This window comes from Platichthys flesus, chromosome 13 (assembly GCF_949316205.1).
Source record: "Platichthys flesus chromosome 13, fPlaFle2.1, whole genome shotgun sequence".
NCBI lineage: Eukaryota > Metazoa > Chordata > Actinopteri > Pleuronectiformes > Pleuronectidae > Platichthys > Platichthys flesus.
In genome coordinates this window covers 20493681-20514395 of record NC_084957.1, presented here as the reverse complement: position 1 = coordinate 20514395, position 20715 = coordinate 20493681, and the positions used below count along the sequence as shown (strand labels likewise).

General features: G+C 39.0%; 1 protein-coding gene across 2 annotated transcripts; it reads left to right on the top strand.

Moving 5' to 3' along the window:
• The first annotated feature begins 1408 nt into the window (after positions 1–1408).
• Positions 1409–14380, top strand: LOC133967440 (interleukin-1 receptor type 1-like). 2 transcript variants are annotated; one of them, XM_062402877.1, is made up of 13 exons: positions 1437–1495; positions 6780–6907; positions 7477–7554; positions 8500–8758; positions 9241–9433; positions 10244–10415; positions 10733–10792; positions 11200–11335; positions 11434–11588; positions 11990–12133; positions 12961–13128; positions 13257–13537; positions 13798–14380. In XM_062402877.1, the coding sequence occupies exons 3-13, from the start codon at positions 7479–7481 to the stop codon at positions 14092–14094; spliced, it is 1941 nt and encodes a 646-aa protein (XP_062258861.1). In that variant the 5' UTR covers positions 1437–1495; positions 6780–6907; positions 7477–7478; the 3' UTR covers positions 14095–14380. The 2 variants fall into 2 exon arrangements, with proteins under 2 accessions (XP_062258860.1, XP_062258861.1); XM_062402876.1 differs by lacking the exon at positions 6780–6907 and having other exon boundaries at positions 1409–1495.
• Positions 14381–20715: the final 6335 nt, after the last annotated feature.

Here is a 20715-nt window from a genome sequence, read left to right as displayed (position 1 = left end):
TTCTGCAGCCCATCCTGTGGTAGAAAAGTGACATTCATATCAGGATTGTGTTTTTTTACAAGAAACCTGTCTCCGTCTCCAGGCGACTTCGACTGTGCTGTGGGGAAGACCCGATGTGCGCTCACACCACTGCATGTTTACAATACTTTTACAGTGATCTGAGAGAACAACTCTCAGAACAACTCTCAGATCAGCTTTTGATTGTGACTATTTAGGTTCCCTTGGTCCATTATGGCAGATTGTAAACTTGAGCCTGACTGATTCGTCCTTTGGCTGAGAACATTGTGCGATATCAGCCTTTCAGACTGTATAAGAATTAAAGTTTGTCAACATGAAAATGTGTATTTAAATGAAAAGACAATGTAGAATAGATGTGCATTTAATATTTCACTCATATAGTTTTCTTTTCTTTTTTGAAGTACTAGAATTTCAGTTGGGTTTCTTTTTTTCTATAGATACTTTTAATAAGGTTTATGGTAACACTATAAAATATTACGTCTCAATTATTGTCTTAAGGTTTTAATAATGACATCTTAGGAGTCATCAATGCAATCATGCCCATATACATATCTATGTATATATACATATTGTAAGATGCCACAGTAGAGGAGTGTTTGGAAAAACTATCCAATTCAAGAGTCTTTAGCCTGTAAAATATTATTCCGTTAAAGTTTCTGAGACGGATGAAGCTGGTGGCGAAGAGACGCACCAGCTTCTTTTGACTTTTTGGATCTGTTATTGGACTTTTTCTGTTCATGGACTTTGGACATATTTTCCTCATTGTATTTGTCTTGATTTTTGAAAGACTCTTTTTGTGTGTTTTTTATGAACTCTCGTGTTTGGATGTGTGTTGTATTCATCATTTCAAGTAACCTTCACGTTGAAGTTGTTTTCTCTCCTTTTGTTCAATTTCCTGCTTTTATTTTTAAACCAATTTCCTTATGTCTCTACATATTTCCGTTCTCCTGTTTCCCATCCTCGTGATCGTCTTCACTTGTCCTCATGTGTCTCACCTGTTCATTACATTATCTTATCTTATAGTTTCCTTCTAAAAAAATCTGACCAATTATGATAAATAATCACACATTTACTTATTAATCATAATTTATTTCATATTTTTCAGGCTGAAACACTGTGAAAAATGTTTTGAGTTTAGTTTCAGGTCATTGCCATTAAGGTTAACTTATGTTATTCTATGTTATGTTGAGTGCTTATTCTCTAGTTATAGGGTAATATTGTTGGTGAATGGTTTTGTTGGTGGTGTTTGGAATGCAGAGGAAAGTGAACAGAGGAGTTGAGAGGTGGAATGTTAACATACTGTTCCTCCTCTTTGTGTGTGTGTGGGTGTGTGTCTCCGCCCTGTGGAGGTGGGACAGAGTGATTGAGTCACCGGCTGAGCTGTGGTGGAGCCTCCCCTCTGCACACTTGGATCTGCAGAGCTGTCTACACTCACCCATCCTTCCTCCGTCTGCTCGGTGCCTGTGATTCCTCTGAGGTTAGTCAACCATTTAAAGACAAGATTCCTGTTTGCTGCCTTATTTCTTACTCTCTTGTATTAACTCAAATATTAAATTGTTTGTCCCTGATCAGACCCCTTTCTATTTACATTGTTTGAAAAGCCTGTTTGAATGTCTAACCACAAAGGGGTCAGTAGATCAGAGTTTCCCAAACTGCTTGAGGAGGCTTGAGGAACCCTCAAAACTGAGCAAGTCCTCTGAAAGCCCAAAACCAGACTTGTACTTCAGTAGAAGTTTAACACATCACTGAAGTGGTCTTGTATATCAATTGATATTATAATATCAGAAATCACGCTTTCCGGAACAATTATTTATACATTTTAAATATGTTGTTCCTGTTGTTGCCCAGAACAAATACTATATGTTTTGATGAATTTGCCAAATATGTTTTTTTTGTAGCCCAGTACAAGACCCACCTAAAATAGCTCCCTTTTCATTGGGAACTTTGGAAAACACTGGTAGACATAATTAACATGGATAAGATTTGTTTGTCCTATTTTTGCGATATAATGCACTACATGTTTTCACTTTCATATAAGCAAGTTATGTTTTACTGTCAAAGCTGTGAACCTGGTTTCTCAGAAATAGGGTGTGGAAACGTAATCATTGTACTTTGTCCCGTCTGTCACAGCTGAGACATGCTCGTCTGTGGGTGTGTGTGTTTGTATGAATTAGTGCTGTGCTAAATTCACAGAACGATCAGCATCAACTGCTCTTTATTCAAATTGCCACCAAAGCAGGGAGATACTTAAAGAGATACAACGTACAATTATCCTTTATACTCAGGATCCCCCTACAGGTGGGATGAATAAATCATTGTCTGAAATATGCGTTGCAGCCTGAGCCCCCTCGGGCAAAATTTGAGAAGATGACGGAGAAGTAGATCGCAACCTCAGAAGCCAAAGAACCTTGTCGACTCGTGATGTTTTTGACGTCTTGCAGTGAACAAGTGCACATTCACTGCTGTCAACAAAAACCTGGTTCCTGATGGCGAGTCGGCAACTTTCATCACACAGCCCAATGTTAGGAAAGCAGAACTGGTTGGTGGTTTGTGACATGTGCAGTAAAGCTGGTTGTAATGTTCCAGTACTGTACACCAGAGTTACATGGTGTAGTTCCAGGTGTCTATGGGGGGTACTGTGGTAAAGTCAGACATGCCATTCTCCCTATTAAGTTTGTGTACCAGCTAAATGACTTCCAAGCTGTTTATTTTATATATAAAAATGATTAAGTGTGGCTTAACTTTGCTCATAAATAAATGACAACATACTCCATGAACATAGCCCAGATCAGAAAATGAAGTAAAACACTCCTTGAACCTTTTTTCATGAGAAACTTTGTCCTCATATGTAACTTGATGCATGGCAGTTTTTTTTAGGGTTAAAGTCTTGACAGAACTTTTTCAGAGCTTTACATTACTGCTGTTCACTGGAGTTGGAAATCCAGCCCTTGTATAGATTGTTGCTGCTGCGCTCTGATCTGTGTAGTTTCAGAGCGACAGAGCGGTTTCTCCTTTCATTTTCCCGTTGAAAGAGTTAAATGAGACTCTGAGAGGAGTTCAGAATCTCCTCCTTCAACCCTCATTCAGAAGATTGATATTTGGATATTTCCAACAACTGCATGTTCCTCATGGCCTCACTTAAGGAAAGATATATTTCATCTTCATCAAAATATTCCCACGTTTTTTTTCATCAAATCTTTTACTGCTGGTAGTCTCCGGTTGCTGCTGATACTGCATCTTTTCCAATTTCATCGTTGTTTTGTTCAGTTAAAACAAGTATTTTGAAGTTACACTGAATGGTATTTTGTTGACAGAATATAGACATAGATTAGTTAATAATGTAAATAGTCAAATAATGAGAAATAATGTAGCAGCACTTTTCCAGTTCCTTGTATAAATGCACAGGTTCATTGTGTCATCTTGTGTTTGTTGTTCAGTCGCACAGTATCAGCTGAGGCACATTTTGCTGCGCCGGCCTCACGTTCGTTTCGGCAGTGTATCAGGATGATTATCTGCATTTTGGTGATGACTCAAACTTTCACACTTTTAATACTCAAACAAGGAAATTCAGTTTAAGACTGTCCACATTAACAGTAACAATATTCTTTATTAGTGTACTTTATTCCTAAGATTGATAACATAACACTGAATTAATATCAAAACATAATTTATTTAATGTTGTTTATCAACCAGTGACGTATTCTGGAGACCTTGAACCTGTGATCGCTCGCTTGTCTTTGGTGCAGCCGCTGTCCCACAAAATGATGGACAAAGTTTGCAAGACTGAGCAGAACACCTCTGAGCTGAATTAAAACACAACCACAACTTCTCTGTTAGTTTGCGGCTGTGAAATCAAACATTGCACACATTTTGTTCGGTAATCGAGGCCCACCTCTCAACAATGTTTGTGTGGTTTCTGCAAAGCACGAATATTTTACAATACTAGTTTACAACTACATCAAAGAACAACCTTGGGCACTGAAATAGCAGTTTCGGTTTAAAAACCAGACATCACCTCGATGTCTCCAGCAGCAAGAACATTTACACTGCTTTTCTTTCTCCTATGTGACTGAGTCACTTGAATCAACGTGTCTCATGAAACGATTCTTAAGATATCGTACTAAAAGTTATGTCAAATTTTTCGTAAAGAATCCTACGAAAAGCGCCTGCGCAGACCTCCGCAGCGCTCTTATAGCACAAGATGGTGGAGATTGCTGTATTCTTGGTGGAAAACGTTATATTTTAGCAATGTTTCTTAATAAAATGTGTTCTGATGATATCTATCTTGAGATATGCATGTTTTTTTTTCAATAGTTTCATTCATGTTTAGAAAAACAAACTGCTAAAATGTTTTCTAAACCATATTTTCAGAACCCTAATGTAAACCAGGAAGAACCATGCAGAGAACTTCAAATTGAATGGCGTTTCTGTACGTGTGTGTGTTGTTCCCATCCCATAGTTCTCATGAGTTTTCAATATCATGTGTGATTGCGACCGTGAACCATGCATGCTTCTTTACGTTTTTTTGCTGTGAGAAAAATACCTGTTTAGTCAGATTTAGTTTTAATTACTAATAAAACGGTCAAATCTAGCTTTTTCAAGATTTTGGCCCTACTTAGTGGTGCCCCCCATAGTTTTGCGCTGGGCTATGGTAGTGGAGTTCAAGACAATTCCAAAACAGTTCATACCATGTCTGTTGCATATTTAGTTTCCATCCTGTAAGCCATCAAAACTGACTCAGTTGCAAGGTTCAAAGGTCATCCCTGAGGAGCAGGAGCCATCCACAAATTTCCCAGTGACATAATGTTTCTTCCGAGGTCAAGACCTTTACGATAATGTCTTTGCTTTTTTTCTACGACAGGCCATCTCAGGTGTACTTTCTCAGACCCCATTGAGGTCCAAGCTGGATCAAATCTGTCAAATCTGTTTAAAGTGGTATTTAATGGGCAGATATGGTCAAAATATGTATGTTTGCTTTACACACAATCATATGTTTCCCTTTGGACCAAGTTAGAGACATCTTTGTTCATTAATTACCCAATTTCTCAAAAACAAGTCTAAGACTGTTTGCCCTCCTCCCCTCTGGGAGGCGCTACAGGGTCTTCCGTACCAAGACCAGCAGAGCTGAATCACCATGTTGCAGACTTCATATGTATTTTTCATATTAGGGTAAGGGTTAGATGAAAGTCCGCCATGTTTTTTCGTTTTCACGAAGAGAGAGAAGTGCATAGGTCACGTGTCCCCAGCCTCCTGACTCACAATTTAGTGGAATTCATACGTATTCCATTGCATTACTTTTAGTAGCATTTCCTACGAAATTGTGATGAGACCAGCCTGCTTGCGTAACCTCGGCCTCCCGCGAGTTCTCTCCCCATATCTCTCCTCTAATTTCAGTTTGCAAAAGATCTGACTGAGCAGTTGAAATCTGTTGTAAAATATGAATGAAAATATATCTCTTATCAGCCTCCGGCCCTTAAAGCTCAGTTTTTTTAATAAAAATGGAAATTAACCAAATGGACCAAATGGCACATTTCCAATTGCCTGTACCGTCACTTCTCAGAAAAAGGAGATTGCAAATGTGTGAACAGCAAAACCTCACAACCTGCAGCACTTAGCTCTCACATGCAACCAGACAAACCGCCAGCGCTCAACTTATCAACACAGCCCTGTTTCCATCTCTGTTTCCTCTGCAGAAGCTCTTCCTGTAGTGAGAGGTGCGCGTTCTGAGGTTAAGATCGTTTTTCTCTGTGTCTATCTGTTTTCTCATTTTGTTGCTACTTATAACAAACAGCCCAGGGAAGAGTTTGACTGCTCTGAGCGGCCTCAGGCTAAGATAGAGATGAATTCTATATAATTTGTGCATGATTCTACGAACATTTCCCCAACATTTATATCCATACACTTCAGTATGTGTCACTCAATTTGAAATGAAAAGCATCTGAGCGGTGATGCATACCTTGTGCATGCTGTATATAACCACCAGGATTAAATTGTAATATTGCTATTTCATAATGACTTTTTCAAGATGCCATCATATTGGCTGTCATGTACCATTAAGATGAAAACTAGATTGCTTAGATATACAATATGTTTACTCACATATTGGCTATAACTCTATCTTTAAGACTGTCATTGCTGCTACATTCACCTCTGTCAGACTTTGTATTTTGTAGAAATACTTTAAATATCATTACAGATGTTATTTTGTTGATATGCTCTGCCACATATAGCATTGATTTTACTTCTGTCCGTCCTGGGAGGGGGATTCTCACATTTTACCTTTTTTTAGGGGTTGTTTTTCCTCACTTCCTGAGGGTTCAGAACAGAGGATGCTGCACCCTTTACATGATGACGTTAATCATATCACATGATCAAGACTCTTTTTTCATTGTATACAAGCCTCAGGTAGTGTCTATAGGATGCATAGGATGAAAGAAACCTTAAAATTGAATTGTCAGACTGAGGTGGCCGCTCATCGTCACGTCACAATGAAACTTTAAAGACCTCTGACTCAGTGTTTTTAAGCTTCAATAAAAATACACTGTGGCATTAGACCATGCCACGGGACTCTCACGACAGCAGCCAGAGACAAACCATTTGGATACGAGCATTTTATTTAGTCGAGACACACATTTGAACAAACATAAAATAAACTTCAACTAAAGGTGACTAGCTTTACAGCTCAGTCTTTTCTGGTCTCTTCGTGAGTCTGCCAGGATCTCGTGTGTCTCAAGAGTCTTCTCTCTGTCCTCCTGAAACAGCTCAGACGCTGCCTCTTAAGCATGAGGACCAATCAGCTGACAGCTCTCACCTGTACTGATCACTCTGTGGTGAAGCGTGCTCTCCCAGCCCCCTCACCTCCACATGCACATCTCATGAAACACCTGGGGTACGATGCCTACTAACTCCAAAACAGTAGAAGAATCCTCATTCTAGTAATATCTTTTTTTTTTAAATAACTTTCAAAGCTCATCATGAAATGTAAAGGTTACAATTTCTGTAGCACTTAAATTTTAATTTTAATTTCTTTGGCTATGTTTCCTTAACAGGGTGATTCGCCAGATTTGTGCCACTTCCTGTCAACAACAATGTTCTCTGATTATCTTACCATTTGATAGTAGAGAGTGAAATAAAAGTAGCATTCTCATACACGTCTCTATCACTTCAGAGGATTTTACATTGACCTAGTCATTCCCTGGAGACATATTTTCTACCACTTACCTGACCTCAATATGTTGAGATTAAAATGTTTCTATTCTTTTGCCAATGATTAAGACAAGTTGACGTAGTGTGACTGAGTAGTGTGACTGAGTAAAAGGATTAATTCATAAACCGATCATTCTGCTGATCATTGCTGTGTTTGTAAATATGTTGTTAGTCTGTTGGATTTACAGCATTTTCTCTCTGTCTTGTAGCACATGTTCATTTCTTACATTTGCTTATGTGTGTGTTTTTCAGCCATGAGGCAGACTCCTACACTCAGAAGCCTACTCTTTTTCTGTGGGTTGTATGGGATCTGTTCAGGATCTCTACAAGGTGAGTTTCAGACACACACACACACACACACACACACACACACACACACACACACACATGCACAAACATATCATTAATATTTTTGTGAATTGTATTTTTTTTGTAAAACAGTTTATATTTCTTGTTCTTGACTTTTCTGTCTAACTTAGTCCATAGGGCTGTACAAAAGGATTTTATCGCCATCTTGTGTCATCACAGCTCTAGCTCTAAACTATTAAATATGTTATGGTGTATTTTAGTGCACTGCTTTCCCTTGTATAATGACAATACAGGCTTTCCATTCTATTATATTCTCTTCGTAGTAGATGAGCTGAGCTTCAACCATTCAACAGCATTATAGGATTATGTAGTTTGGCTCAAAGCAGCTCAGTATAACATTATCAGCTGAGCTTTATATATAGAAGTGTGGCTGGAAAAGAAATAATGAAATAACCAAGACTAATTCTACTTTAATTTCATTTTTTCTTTTGGCACAAATATTTTAAACATTGTTACACGTCTTCTCTATCCTCTTTATTTATACTAGACACCATTGTTTCTCATCAATGTTATGAATATTGTAATTTTGTTGATTTGCATCTGTCACACATCTGTCAGTCACTCCATTCAAAAGTTGAGGACAAAATATGGTGTACCTTATACAGCCCTGTTAGGAAATCTGTTAAACATTGATTTGATCGCTTTGAAAAACTCCTTCACAGCTCCATTACCATTAATGTCAGTGGCAACACTGGGCCGCTCCAGATGTGAAGGCAGTGCCGACCATAGGCTCTGCACCAATGGGAAACCAGAATCCGTTAAATTACTGCATCATAAAATTTCCTCTAAAAACATTTTTTGTAATTAAATATATAATTAAGGCAGCCTGGCCTTGTCTGACAAACATTTGCTGTAAGCTCTATGTATTGAGTGGCTGAAGTAATGACAAATCCATCCTCCATTTAGATGCAGAAAACTGTACCAACATCAATCTCCAGTTAGAGAAAGTTTTCTCTGTTCCTGGGGAAATGGCGATGCTGAAAAGCACCTTGGTGTCTCCAGTCGTCTTCGACTTCAACACCGTCCCTTACAACATCACCTGGTTAGATGCCAAGACGGACGAAGAAATAAGCAACCAGACGGGTCGAGTCCTGGTGCAAGGGGAGACTCTGTGGTTTCTGAATGTAACGTTGGATGACAGCGGGGAATATGTAACCATACTGAGGTACAGAGCAGGGATAGAAATATCAAAACAAGTTGAAGGAAGCAAAAGAAAATATATCCTGATGTGTTTGTCTGTCTATATTGTGCAAATTACTATTACAACATTATTTCAAACATGGTAAACCCCAATATCCAAACTGTTCCTGATTTCCCACTTCATAGGAACACTTGAAGTAATCCCATGGTCCATTATAGGGCAGTATCAGCTTGACCTGTTGCAGTAGCTGGTAACAAATCAGATACTAAATAAACATGGAGAAAGACACCATCATCATTTTTAAGAGCAGTTAATGAGCCTCAACACAGATATAGATTGACTCTAGGTTTTAGATTTTTAGGGCTAGGCCATTTTTACTTTTCGGGAGGTTTGACAGTTGTTTTTTTTATTCTTATCCTACAAAAGCTCATGATTCAGCAGCTCAATGGATAATTTAAATTAAAAGAGAGGAAGTATATCATTTTACTCTTTTCATTTTCCAACAGAACTCCCTTTCGGTGCTACAGACAGGCCACCAATCTGTCCGTTCACCTGCCGTTTCCTGGAGAATGTGGGCGGCCTTACAAAGTTCGTCAAACAATCACAAAAGGCATCAATGACAAACTCTCCTGTCGCCTGAATGACTACATCTATAAACTGGACAGCTACAATGTCAGCTTCTCCCTCACTTGGCACAGAGTGAGTTTTCTCCATTGCTTCATCTATTCAGATAATTTAACAAACTAATTCATGTGACATGACTGTTTGATTAATTATTAGAGCTACTTTGATAAAATGTTGGTATATTTCATTTTTTAGCTCTTTATTTGTTAAAAACATCCTTAACTTTCTATAGGTGGCGCCCTTTGCTGCGAGTAATAGGGCCATTTTATGGGGAAAGAAATCTGAGATTTAAAAAATAAAGTCATGATGGTATAAGACTCTTATACCAGAGTTACGTTGCAATATTATAAGAAAAAAATCATAAATTCTCAAGAATAATATGTAACATTACGGGAATAAAAGTTAATCATTTCTGAGTATAATGGAAAAAGTTATATATTAGGAAAAAAAAGCTGTAATTTTATGAGATGAAAGTTATACATTTATGAGAGGTAAGGTGTAATTCCTCATGAAATAACGAATGATATCAGTACAATAAAATCATAATGTCATTGGGAAAAAATTCACAAGAATAAGGTCGTAAGTTAATGAGAAAAAAGTCTTATTATTAGAAAAATAGAGTCATAATTAAAGCTAAAATAACCATCATATTAAGAGGATAAAGTCTTTATTTAACAGGAAAAAAAGTCACAATATTTCAAGAATATATTTAAATATCTTAGAAGGTCAATCAATACTCATGTAATAACTTATACTTTCTTTTTCGATTTCAAAGCAATCAAATGGACATTTATTTAGATGAAGTCGTGGATTATTAAAGTAGTGCATCATAAACGATGTTGGAAATAGAGAAAATCCTGACTTATATTTATTTTCTTCTTCTAGGGTTGTGAGCCCATACAGAATGAGAAGGACAATTATATCTACAGGCCCAGGTCCACGCTGCTGATCAACAAGGTGAACGCTAAAAACAATCACAGCTACACCTGCACTCTGAACTTCACTCTCGGAGGTGTCACAGGATCCGTGTCGGAGACGATTGATGCGTTGGTCATAGGTGAGAAAACTAGTTTACAAGAGAGGAACATGAATGCCTGAAATGTAAAAAACTTTTGACCAGTTTAATTGTACATTTCTTGTTGTATGCCCAAAAACAATATCATGGTATTTACCGTCACCGAAGATGTTATGTGTTTTCTATGTATTTGACAGGATTAATCAAAAACTGATGGATAGATTATTATGAAACATCCGTTTAAATGTTGGTGCGGATCTGGATCAGGCGTGTGGATCTAGAATCTGGGGAAATGTTGTTTTCCATGATGAGAAGCACTCAGCCTCCTTCACAGTCTTTCATATTATCTGTGTTTTCAGAGTATTCAATGGTTCCACAAGTGCATGAACCAACCAATGGAACAATCAGTGGACAGATAGGTGAGTCCCATAAGAGTAAAGTGCACAATGATCTACTGTGAACCTAATATTTATAAACCATATTAATGGTTACAGAGTTGTGAAACCCTGTTTAGAGGCCCATTGGGCATGAGGAAAAATATTCTCAAGGGAGACTTTTTTGTATATTTTAATGGAAATATCGAGATCGACATTGAATCTTGACGTTTTGACTGCAAAATATAAAACAAAAAAAATTATTCTTTTTTCTTTTTTTGTTTCTTATTTCAGGCCCAAACATACTTCCATAAAAAAATTGTAGATTGCACTATTTTCAGACATCCTGTTAGTGTCTAGACCTAAGTTACAGTTTCTGTCAATTGGAAAGTAATGGAAACCTAACATCTAATCAAAAAATAACAGATGTTAATATTTTGGGATTTGTTTAGGTAATCATTTCAGCCAGTTGTGCAGTGTCTTTGTCCCGGGTGATAGGTCGCCCTTTGATAACGTCTATTGGTTTGACAATTTGAAGAGGATTATCAGCACCGACCCTGCCGACCGCGTCTACCAAACAAACCAAACGTCAGTCCTTTTGATTTTCTTATTTACCTTCGGTAATCTGCTGCTTCTGGGGTTAAGGCTTAATGTGAAATAAACCTTTGTCTTTCTGTTCCAACCAGGTGGAGGTACCAAGATGGTCCCATCAAAGGTGTGTGGTGGGAGGTTCTGCTGACGTTTTCTGAGATGAGGAAGGAAGATTTCCACATCAACTTCACTTGTGAAGCGCAGAGTAGCCGTGGACATCCTCAAGCATATTTTACTCTGGTACCAGCAGGTAGAAAACACAGAATACCCCCCCCCTCCCCCCCCCCCCCAACTATAAATACTGCACTGGGTTGTACTACTCCCTTCGACCACTGAAATCTAATCAGTTCATCTGGCAAAAATGTAAAGAAATTCCCTCAAGGCAGACTAGAGATATCACAACCAAGAAGGGAAAATATATTTTTTATGGACAACTTGACCTTGACCTTTGACCCTTTGTAAAAAATATGAAATCCAGGGGCTCTTAAGAAAACATGTTCACAAGGCAATAAAGGGTTTTGTGAGGTCACAGTGCTCTTGACCTTTGACCGTCAACCTCCAGTCTAATCAGTTCATCCATGAGTAAAGTGAAACTTTGTACCAAATTTGAAGACATTTTCTGAAGGCCTTCTCTGATGTTTGTCTCTGCAGATCAAAACATCCTGATTCCTATTGGGTCCCTGTTTGGTTGTGTGATGGTTTTCTCCATCATCAGTGTCATCATCTACTACATGTTCAAGGTTGACATCGTGCTGTGCTTCAGGAGAGTGTTTCCAGTCCTCTACACCAATAAAGGTATATCTCTCAAAGCCTGTTATCAGTCACATGCAAGCAGAGCTAGCACCGAAAACACAGTCACAACACTCAAAAACCCACAATGATGCTTTGACCTTGCAACATAACCTCACAATCTGAACCTCTACGACATACCTGACTGCTCAACAGGGCAAAGAAACCAACTTACCACAGGACTGTCAGCACATTTCTCCATTTCAGTGTAACTCGCTGATTTTACAACAGAACATTTCAAAGATCCTGATTGTATCTGAACAATTGCTTTTAGTTAGATAGATAGATAGATAGATAGATAGATAGATAGATAGATAGATAGATAGATAGATAGATAGATAGATAGATAGACAGATAGATAGATATATATATAGATAGATAGATAGATAGATAGATAGATAGACACGTGGATGGATAGATGTACTCTATTTATCCCAAATAAAGTCATAGTTAAATAATGAGGTAAGGAGAGGAGAAAACGCTGGAGCTGATGGAACAGTGTGCAGAATCTTAGGTTGATTCTTCAACCAGCTAGATATGTAATGATGTTGAAGAGAATGATAACGGAACCAAACAGACCTAAACTTCTAGAAATAATAACAATGATAATCGAAAGAATTTCATGTTGCCTTTCTTGACAACTGTCAATACAAATATGTGAGACCCAGTTTCAGAGGCAAAGACATCTAACAACATGTTGTTTGGAGCTGTGATTTGAATTGTGCATTTTGCATAAAATAAATCATGAAATAGTAGTGTGTGACTTCAGACCACAGAATAGATCGAGATTTATCCCCATGCCCTTGATAAACTCTTCTCCTCTCCTGTGTCAGATATGGATGGGAGGTTGTATGACGCCTACGTGGCATGCCTACAGCCCTGTGCCATCGGATTCAGCGAGGAGGTGGAGACCTTCACCCTCCAGACTCTGCCCCGAGTGTTGGAAAAGGCCTATGGCTACAAACTCTTCATAGCAGGCCGTGACTGTGTCCCTGGGGAGGGTAAGTCACCTGCATGGAAGAGATGACACTGTATTAACTCATAAATGGAGCCCAGGCAAAGCTTCATGAGTCTATTTCCATATTGGTAGTCCAACATTTCTCTCCATCTTCTTGTTTCCTCCCTCCAGCCATAGTGGACTCAGTGGAGGAGAACATACAAGCCAGCCGGCGCCTCCTCTTGCTCTACACCGCCTCCACTTTCAGCAGCAAAAGACACACAAGCAGCAAGAGCAGTACGAGCAGCAACAATAACAACCTCTCTAAGAACAACAACAGTGAAGACAACGGTGATAGCAAGATGGGTGAGGGACGCAGCGGCGAAAGAAGTGAAGAAGTCTATCCAGACACGAGGCAGAATCTGGAGGTTCTCCTAGCAATGCACAAAACGTTACTTGAGGGATCGCTCAAGGTGAATAAACAGACGATTGTGGACAGGGGATTAATGTTTTACCCACACAAAAGTAATTCCTGCATAGAGAAAGGTCTTTAGTGCAACCCAGGTCCAGTGAAGTTCTTCTGTCTCAATGTTTCCCCCCCAAAAATGTGTTAATGGTTTATTTGGCACACAGTGCATGATTTGCTTGTTGAGTCCATCGGCTATTGTCTGATTTCCGTAGTTCCGTACTGAAACACAGTATCCTGGTTCTAACTTGAGCTGCTGCTTTACAGGTGGTTCTGGTTGAGTTGGAAGAGATCACCTCGGCTCAGCTGGCTCTCTTCCCGGAGTCGGTGCAACACCTGAGGAAGAAGCAGGGTGCAGTATGTTGGTGGAAGGAGCAAAGGAAGAGGCAAAGGAGGAGGACATGTATGATGAGGAGAGAGGATGAGGAGAAGGGTGAAGGGGATGCACAGCTGTCACCGTCCCTCTCTCCTTCCTCCAGGTTTTGGAAGGAGATCAGGTATTATATGCCAGTGAGGGGCAAGAGGGCGGTCTACCCCGAGAGAACTGCCCTGTTGAACTTATGATGGGCTTTCGATCTGCTTCAGAAATACTGTGTTGTCACCATAAGCTGTGAGGTGAACAGCTGGACTTTCCTTCAGCTCATGGACCTTTTCCATTTGCTCATTTTGGATGGTAAAACTTGTACGAAGGATTCCAGTCTCGATGATCTTGCAACATCTGATCTGTTGATATTCCATAGCAAGTGGAGACTGACGAATAACATGGATAAAGGAGGACGGATCAAACAGAGTCATCCCGTATAAAAGTAAAATGTACCTATGTTAAAAAAAGTAAACTGTGAATTTTTAATTAATTGTTGTTTATTTGTTTTCATGCATCAAAGCACAACACAAAGTTCTCGTTAATAATACAAAAATACTGTATGCAGAAATGGTTCATTGCACTAATTATGCTTAGTGCATTAGCCTGCCTAAATCTTTCCTTTCAAACTTGGCAGAAAGCATCCCTTTCACTTTCTTCAACATTTCTTCAACACTATCCGCAATTATCAGGTCATCGACCCATATAATTATAATCACCTTCCCTTCTTCTGTGTCTTTGGCATAGACAGTGGTCTACGGAGTTTTGTCTAAGATTATTTTCTGTAAGACAATCTTGCATAATCATACTCCAATTTCAGCCAGATTGTTTTCGTTTAATGATTAGATTTCTTCATCCATGGCTTTGATCCACTCTTTTGAGTCAGCTGATGTCATAGCCTCCTTAAATGTCTATGTGACGCCACATACTGCTCTGTAGCAGTAGTCTATGGTAGTATGAATCCCATCAATATCACTGTCCTCAGTTACAAAGTCCTGTTTTGTCAGGACTTTGGTTTTCTCCTGTCACTAGTCGGGTTCCTCCCCTCTCAGATTCACCATAAGTGACAATTGGTTTGGTTTGGTTCCTGTCGCCAGACCTAGTTACTGGACTATCACTTGGTGCACTTTTACTTTGAACGCTTTTCCCTTTAGCATTTTTTGTCTTCTCATTAACCCCCTGTGTGATCCTGCTAGCTCTAAAGCCTGAAACATGCTTCTGCGTTTTCACGGGCCCGTAAGCGCAAGAGCCCTTCCGGGTCCCTTACGTGCTTATGTATCCCTCCTTACGTGCTGCCGGGTGTCGACCCCCTTTTCTAAAATTTACGGCAAAGCTCCGCAAGCTCACTCAGCCCGCAAGGCTGTGATTGGTCTGCTCTACATCCCTTCTGGAGCTGCATTTCCGGTTTCATGCCCCATAATACCGGCAGAAATCACGGAAGATTTAGAAGAACGAATATGGACCAAATATAAGAGCACTTGGCAGAAGATATCCGATAGTATGATCACTTGTATAACCTGTCACTGACTGGCGGATTTGTCCGCCAGAAAAAGGCTACGAGGAGCCGCAGTGGCTATGTAAATAAACAATCGACGAAGAAGAAAGAAGGCGTCTCTAAGGTCGTCTCGACAAAAAGCATTACTCCGCCTAGTGTTCTGGCGCGGAATTGCTTTGTAAGACGCGCAACGGTTGGGGAAGCATGAATGAAAACGAGTCTTGCGCCACAGCGGCGTGAAAAGACGCAGACGCAGTCGCAGAAGCATGTTTCAGGCTTAAGCTGCGTCACACTGTCATAGTGATCATTTTGGTCTGGCTCAAGTGTCTGTGTCTGTTACTCTACAGATACCTTGCTCACAAACTTAACTAGTCTGAGCTTTTGTACTTTATCAGTATCTTGGTGATATATCAAATACACAGGGCTGTTTTTGTCATAACCCACAAAATGTCCCTGGTCACACCTGAAATCCACTTTTCCCTTGTCTTGTTTGTATGTGCTACATATAGACCCAAACTTCTGCATTGTAGATAAGTAAGGCTTTTTATCAGTCAGCATTAGGTAAGGGGTTTGCCCTGTACGTCTATTAAGCACGTACTATGGCCGCCGTTTTGGACTGCATAATTCCATAGCTGTTTGTGAGCTGACCCTTAACTAGCATACACCTACCCATCTCAAAAAGAGTATGCCAGGCCCTCTAAGCTGTACCCTTCTGTTTGGGTGAACAGCGTTTGGAAATCCCTGCTTGTGTCGTTGTCAGACCTAATACATTTTACTTCCCTGCATGGGGCTGCCTGTACTGTGTCACTTTTTGTTTCTAGAAAATATACTAACACCGCACTTGAGTAGTCATCAGTGAATGACTGCACATATTTATTACCCTCTATTGATTCTGTAGCTACCGGACTGGCTAGGTCCATGTGTACCATTTGTAAGGGAGCCTTTGCTCTTCTATCAGGGTTTCTATTTCTGGTTTGGACGAATTTGAATACATACCTCACATTCTTGGTGGACTCTATCTGTCTTGCCCTTAATCTGCAAACCTTCAACCACAGTTTGCAACTTTAAGTCATCTTCATAGTTACAGTGGCCTTATATCTTATGCCACGTCTGTATATTGTGACAAGCGTTGCACTTGTTACCATTCTCACCTTCAGTGTGTAAATGATGTTACACACATGATTGTTAAATATATGGTATCGTCTTTGTGTATCAATACTTCTTTTTCCTGTTTGAAGACGTCCATGGCTCCTGTCGTGTTCTTTTATCCCAAATATGAGAAGAGCCGGTCCTGGTCTGGTTCAACAAGTATTTATTTAGAAGCAATGAAAAGGTATGAAAAGTTACAGCACGACATTGGGCACCCAACGCAAAGCCCCGGCCCTCAGGCAGCACCGGAGCAGTCAAGAGTCACACCGAACGGACGGCGGTTGTAATATCTATAGCAGTGGGTAGAACAGGATTGGTCAATAATGAGGTGGGGTCGCCTTGGTTTAGACTTGGTTCTTCCTTGATGGTGGGCAGGTGTAGTCCAAGCCTCTTGGCACTGGAATTAGGAAATGATGAGGAGCCGCTCCCAGTTTAGCCCAATACAATGAGGAACAAGGGCATGGAGCAGCTCCCAGCTGCCGGGCCAAGCATCATCCAGCGATGCCCCTCCCTAGAATGGCAATAAACTACAAAGGTACAGTCTTTTTTTTTTACCATTTTAACAGAATTCACGATCTTGATTAAATAAATCGGCCATGTTTAGAGGACTGATATCCATGAGTGTGTGGTATTTGGTACAGTTTGATTTACCACTTGGAGGAAGCATATGCACTCTCCTAAGTAACTGCTTGCTCTGTCATTGATTCAGTCACTGATCACAGTTTTCTGTTTCCCATTATCACAGCTGTCAAATCAGAGTGTGAGCTGTTGAGGCACTGAAGCAGACACATGATGACATGAGGCCGTCTGACGACAAAAATCTGTCAAGACGGTGTCAACATGTTCAATTTGCATCTCAGCAAAATGAGCTCAAACAAAGTGGAGCTGTGTTTGTGTGTTGTACAACCTATACACCTCACACGTTTCCCAGTTGATCACTTTTAGCTCACTCAGGTTTTAAGCTGATTTATCTGTGCAACAATAACTTTCTATCTTTCTAACGCTGTGTTTATTTTATTTACAATGTACATATTTCAATTTGTTATTGTTGCCTTGTGTATATTTATTTGTTTACCTTTACAGAGTCTGTATTTCTCTTTTTTTTCTCTTTGCTCCTATAATACAGAACATTTTGTTGTGACCAATGAAGGCATTATCTTATCTTGGCAATCATTATTTTATCTTATTTTATCTTATCTTATCTTTTCTATTCTTTTCTTTTCTTTTCTTTTCTTTTCTTTTCTTTTCTTTTCTTTTCTTTTCTTTTCTTTTCTTTTCTTATCTGTGAATGTAGTGTGTTTGTTATAAAACAATATAGAAATAACAGCAAATGGACAATTATTATAGTCATTAATTATATATTTTACTGATTCACTTTCTCATACAATTTTACTTTTTCCTATAAAACATTAAAATTTGTAACATTGCTATGGTTCCTTTTAATCTTCTGAAAGTATCAGTGATATATTGTGTGTCGATTTAGAATGAGTACTTATTTTCAAATTATCAAATCCCCCATCACACACACACAGAGACACTGAGTCAGGAAGAGCTGCTGCTTTCATAAACTGAGAGAGATAGATAGAGAGAGAGAGAGATAAAGAGAGACTGTCTCAGTGTCTCTACCAAGTGGCCGTTATCATATAGTGTCTAAAATAAAAGCTTATTTAATCTTTGTTTTAAACCGGACGGATTCTATTTTACAACTAATTTCATATCGGCCATTATTTCATCTCGTTAATTTTTCTTCTCCTCTTCTGTTTCTTCAGCATTTTTCATGTCATCACTTTTTTTTTCCATACATGTGTTGTTTTTCCTTTCCTCATTATTCTAAAACACACAAATAAACACATGTCACTTTGAATGTGCTGTGTACATAAATGTGACCTCAATTGACCTCATTTGACAAACTTCTTACTAACTAAATACACTGGAATAACGTCTTAACACCTTTTTTTTTTACAACATCTCACCACCTCACACTGAAACCTCATAACACATATTGACTACACCAAGGCAATTTCCTGTATGTGCAAATATACATGGCAATAAAAATAATACTGATTCTGACAATCTTCCAATCACTTGCATAATCTCCCCGAAATTCAACCACAGAAAATTTCCCCTCGTCTGCTTGGGAGAATAAACAAAAGTGTGGTCGAAACTTTTTGTCCACGAGACCTTAAAAAACAAGCTTCTTGGATATGGCTGCTCAAACTGTCACATTGTGGTTTTCGGCGGAGTTCACGTTTTCTGCAGCGCATCTTGTGGGAGAAAAGTGACATTCATATCAGGATTGTGGTTTATTTACAAGAAACCTGTCTCCGTCTCCAGGGGAATTCGACTTTGCTGTGGGGAGGCCCGATGTGCGCTCACACCACTGCATGTTTACAATACTTTTACAGTGAGTTTGAGAGAATCACTCTCAGATCAGCTTATGATTGTGACTATTTAGGTTCCCTTGGTCCATTATTGTAGATTGTAAACTTGACTGATTCGTCCTTTGGCTGAGAACATCATGCGATATTGGCTCAGATTGTACATCAGATTGTATACATTTTTTCTCCATTGCTTTGGCTCATTTCACGAAACAGAAATGACATTCTCAGAGCTCTAAGTGCAATTGGCAAAATAGCCCATATGGTTCAGCACAACTACATAGATCACCTTCAAAAGGTCATATCTCACCCAAAACAGTTAACTCAAGTTTCCAAACCAAATCATTTTCTCATATAAATAGTCAGTGCCCCCAAAATGAAAATTTCCTTTGTCAAAATGTTTAGATGTTTTGTCAGTATGGCAGTGGACCATAGAAATATCCCTCATGTGCACATTTCAATCTTGGCTCAGTCCTTGAATGGTCACTGAATGGTTCCAGTAGATGTTTTCTTTCCAGAATATTATGTGTATCAAACAGAAAAAAGATTTATTCAAGGTTTCACATAAAATATGTTTATTGAACTCACACTGCCATGGAAATTGTTACATTAATTGCCATACATCATGGTTACAGTAACAGAAAATGTGTACAGCACTATATACTGTCAAACAATAAGCACATCAAAACTAAAATTTGGTATAGTGAGATATGACCTTTTGAAGGTGATCTATGTAGTTGTGCTGAACCATATGTGCTATTTTGCCAATTGCACTTAGAGCTCTGAGAATGTCATTTCTGTTTCGTGAAATGAGCCAAAGCAATTGAGAAAAACTGTAAACATACTGTGTGATTGGTGATCAGATGTGTGAAACTCAACCTTGATTACTAGTTCTAGTTGCACCGGAAAATTAAGCCGATGATCAAAGATATCCTTATTACAGTATATACCATGATGTTTTTCATGGTATTATGTGCCTGTACGATTTTGACAGTGGAGTGAACTATTGTGCAGGTGATGATGTACACAATGAAATTATGCCAACATGTTCTGCAGAGAACGACCACTTGACTGAGAAGCGACAGTCAGTTTTGACCAACAATATATATTCAATTGGTAATTGGGCTAACTGAAGGCAATTGTACCTAACCGTTTGCAAAGGTGGGCTAAATCATTTGAAATTTGTGCAAGCTGTTGGAAATTGTACTTGTCATTGCAAGGATGTGCTAATACAATTGCAATTTGATTAAAGGAATGAGATATTCCAATCTGTTGTGAACAAGTGCCAAGTGGTTTGGAGGTTTGCACGTGTTGTTTTGAGAATGTCATTTCTGTTTCGTGAAATGAGCCAAAGCAATGGAGAAAAACTGTAATGTGTGTCCTCTTTATGTAGCTGCCCCTTCACAGCAAGTGGAAGTTGTCTATTTGATCTGTTAACAGTTTATAAAACTAAGATTTGGCCTAAAACATATTCAACAATCTTAATTAAACTAATAAATCAAGTCGATCGAAATAAATATTTTTTGAACGGTCCCTAAGCTATGTAACGGAAGAGTATTGCATTCACTTGCGAAAAAAGACAAGCGTGTTTTTTCTGAGATAATTATGTGTAAGACAACACTCGTTCTATAGTCAAATAATGAGAATATAGCAGCACTTTTCCAGTTTCTTGTTTAAATGCACAGGTTCATTGTTTCTTCCTGTGTTTTTTGTTCAGTCGCACAGTATCAGCTGAGGCACATTTTGCTGCGGCCGCCTCACGTTTGTTTGCCAGTGTATCAGGATGATTATCTGCATTTTGG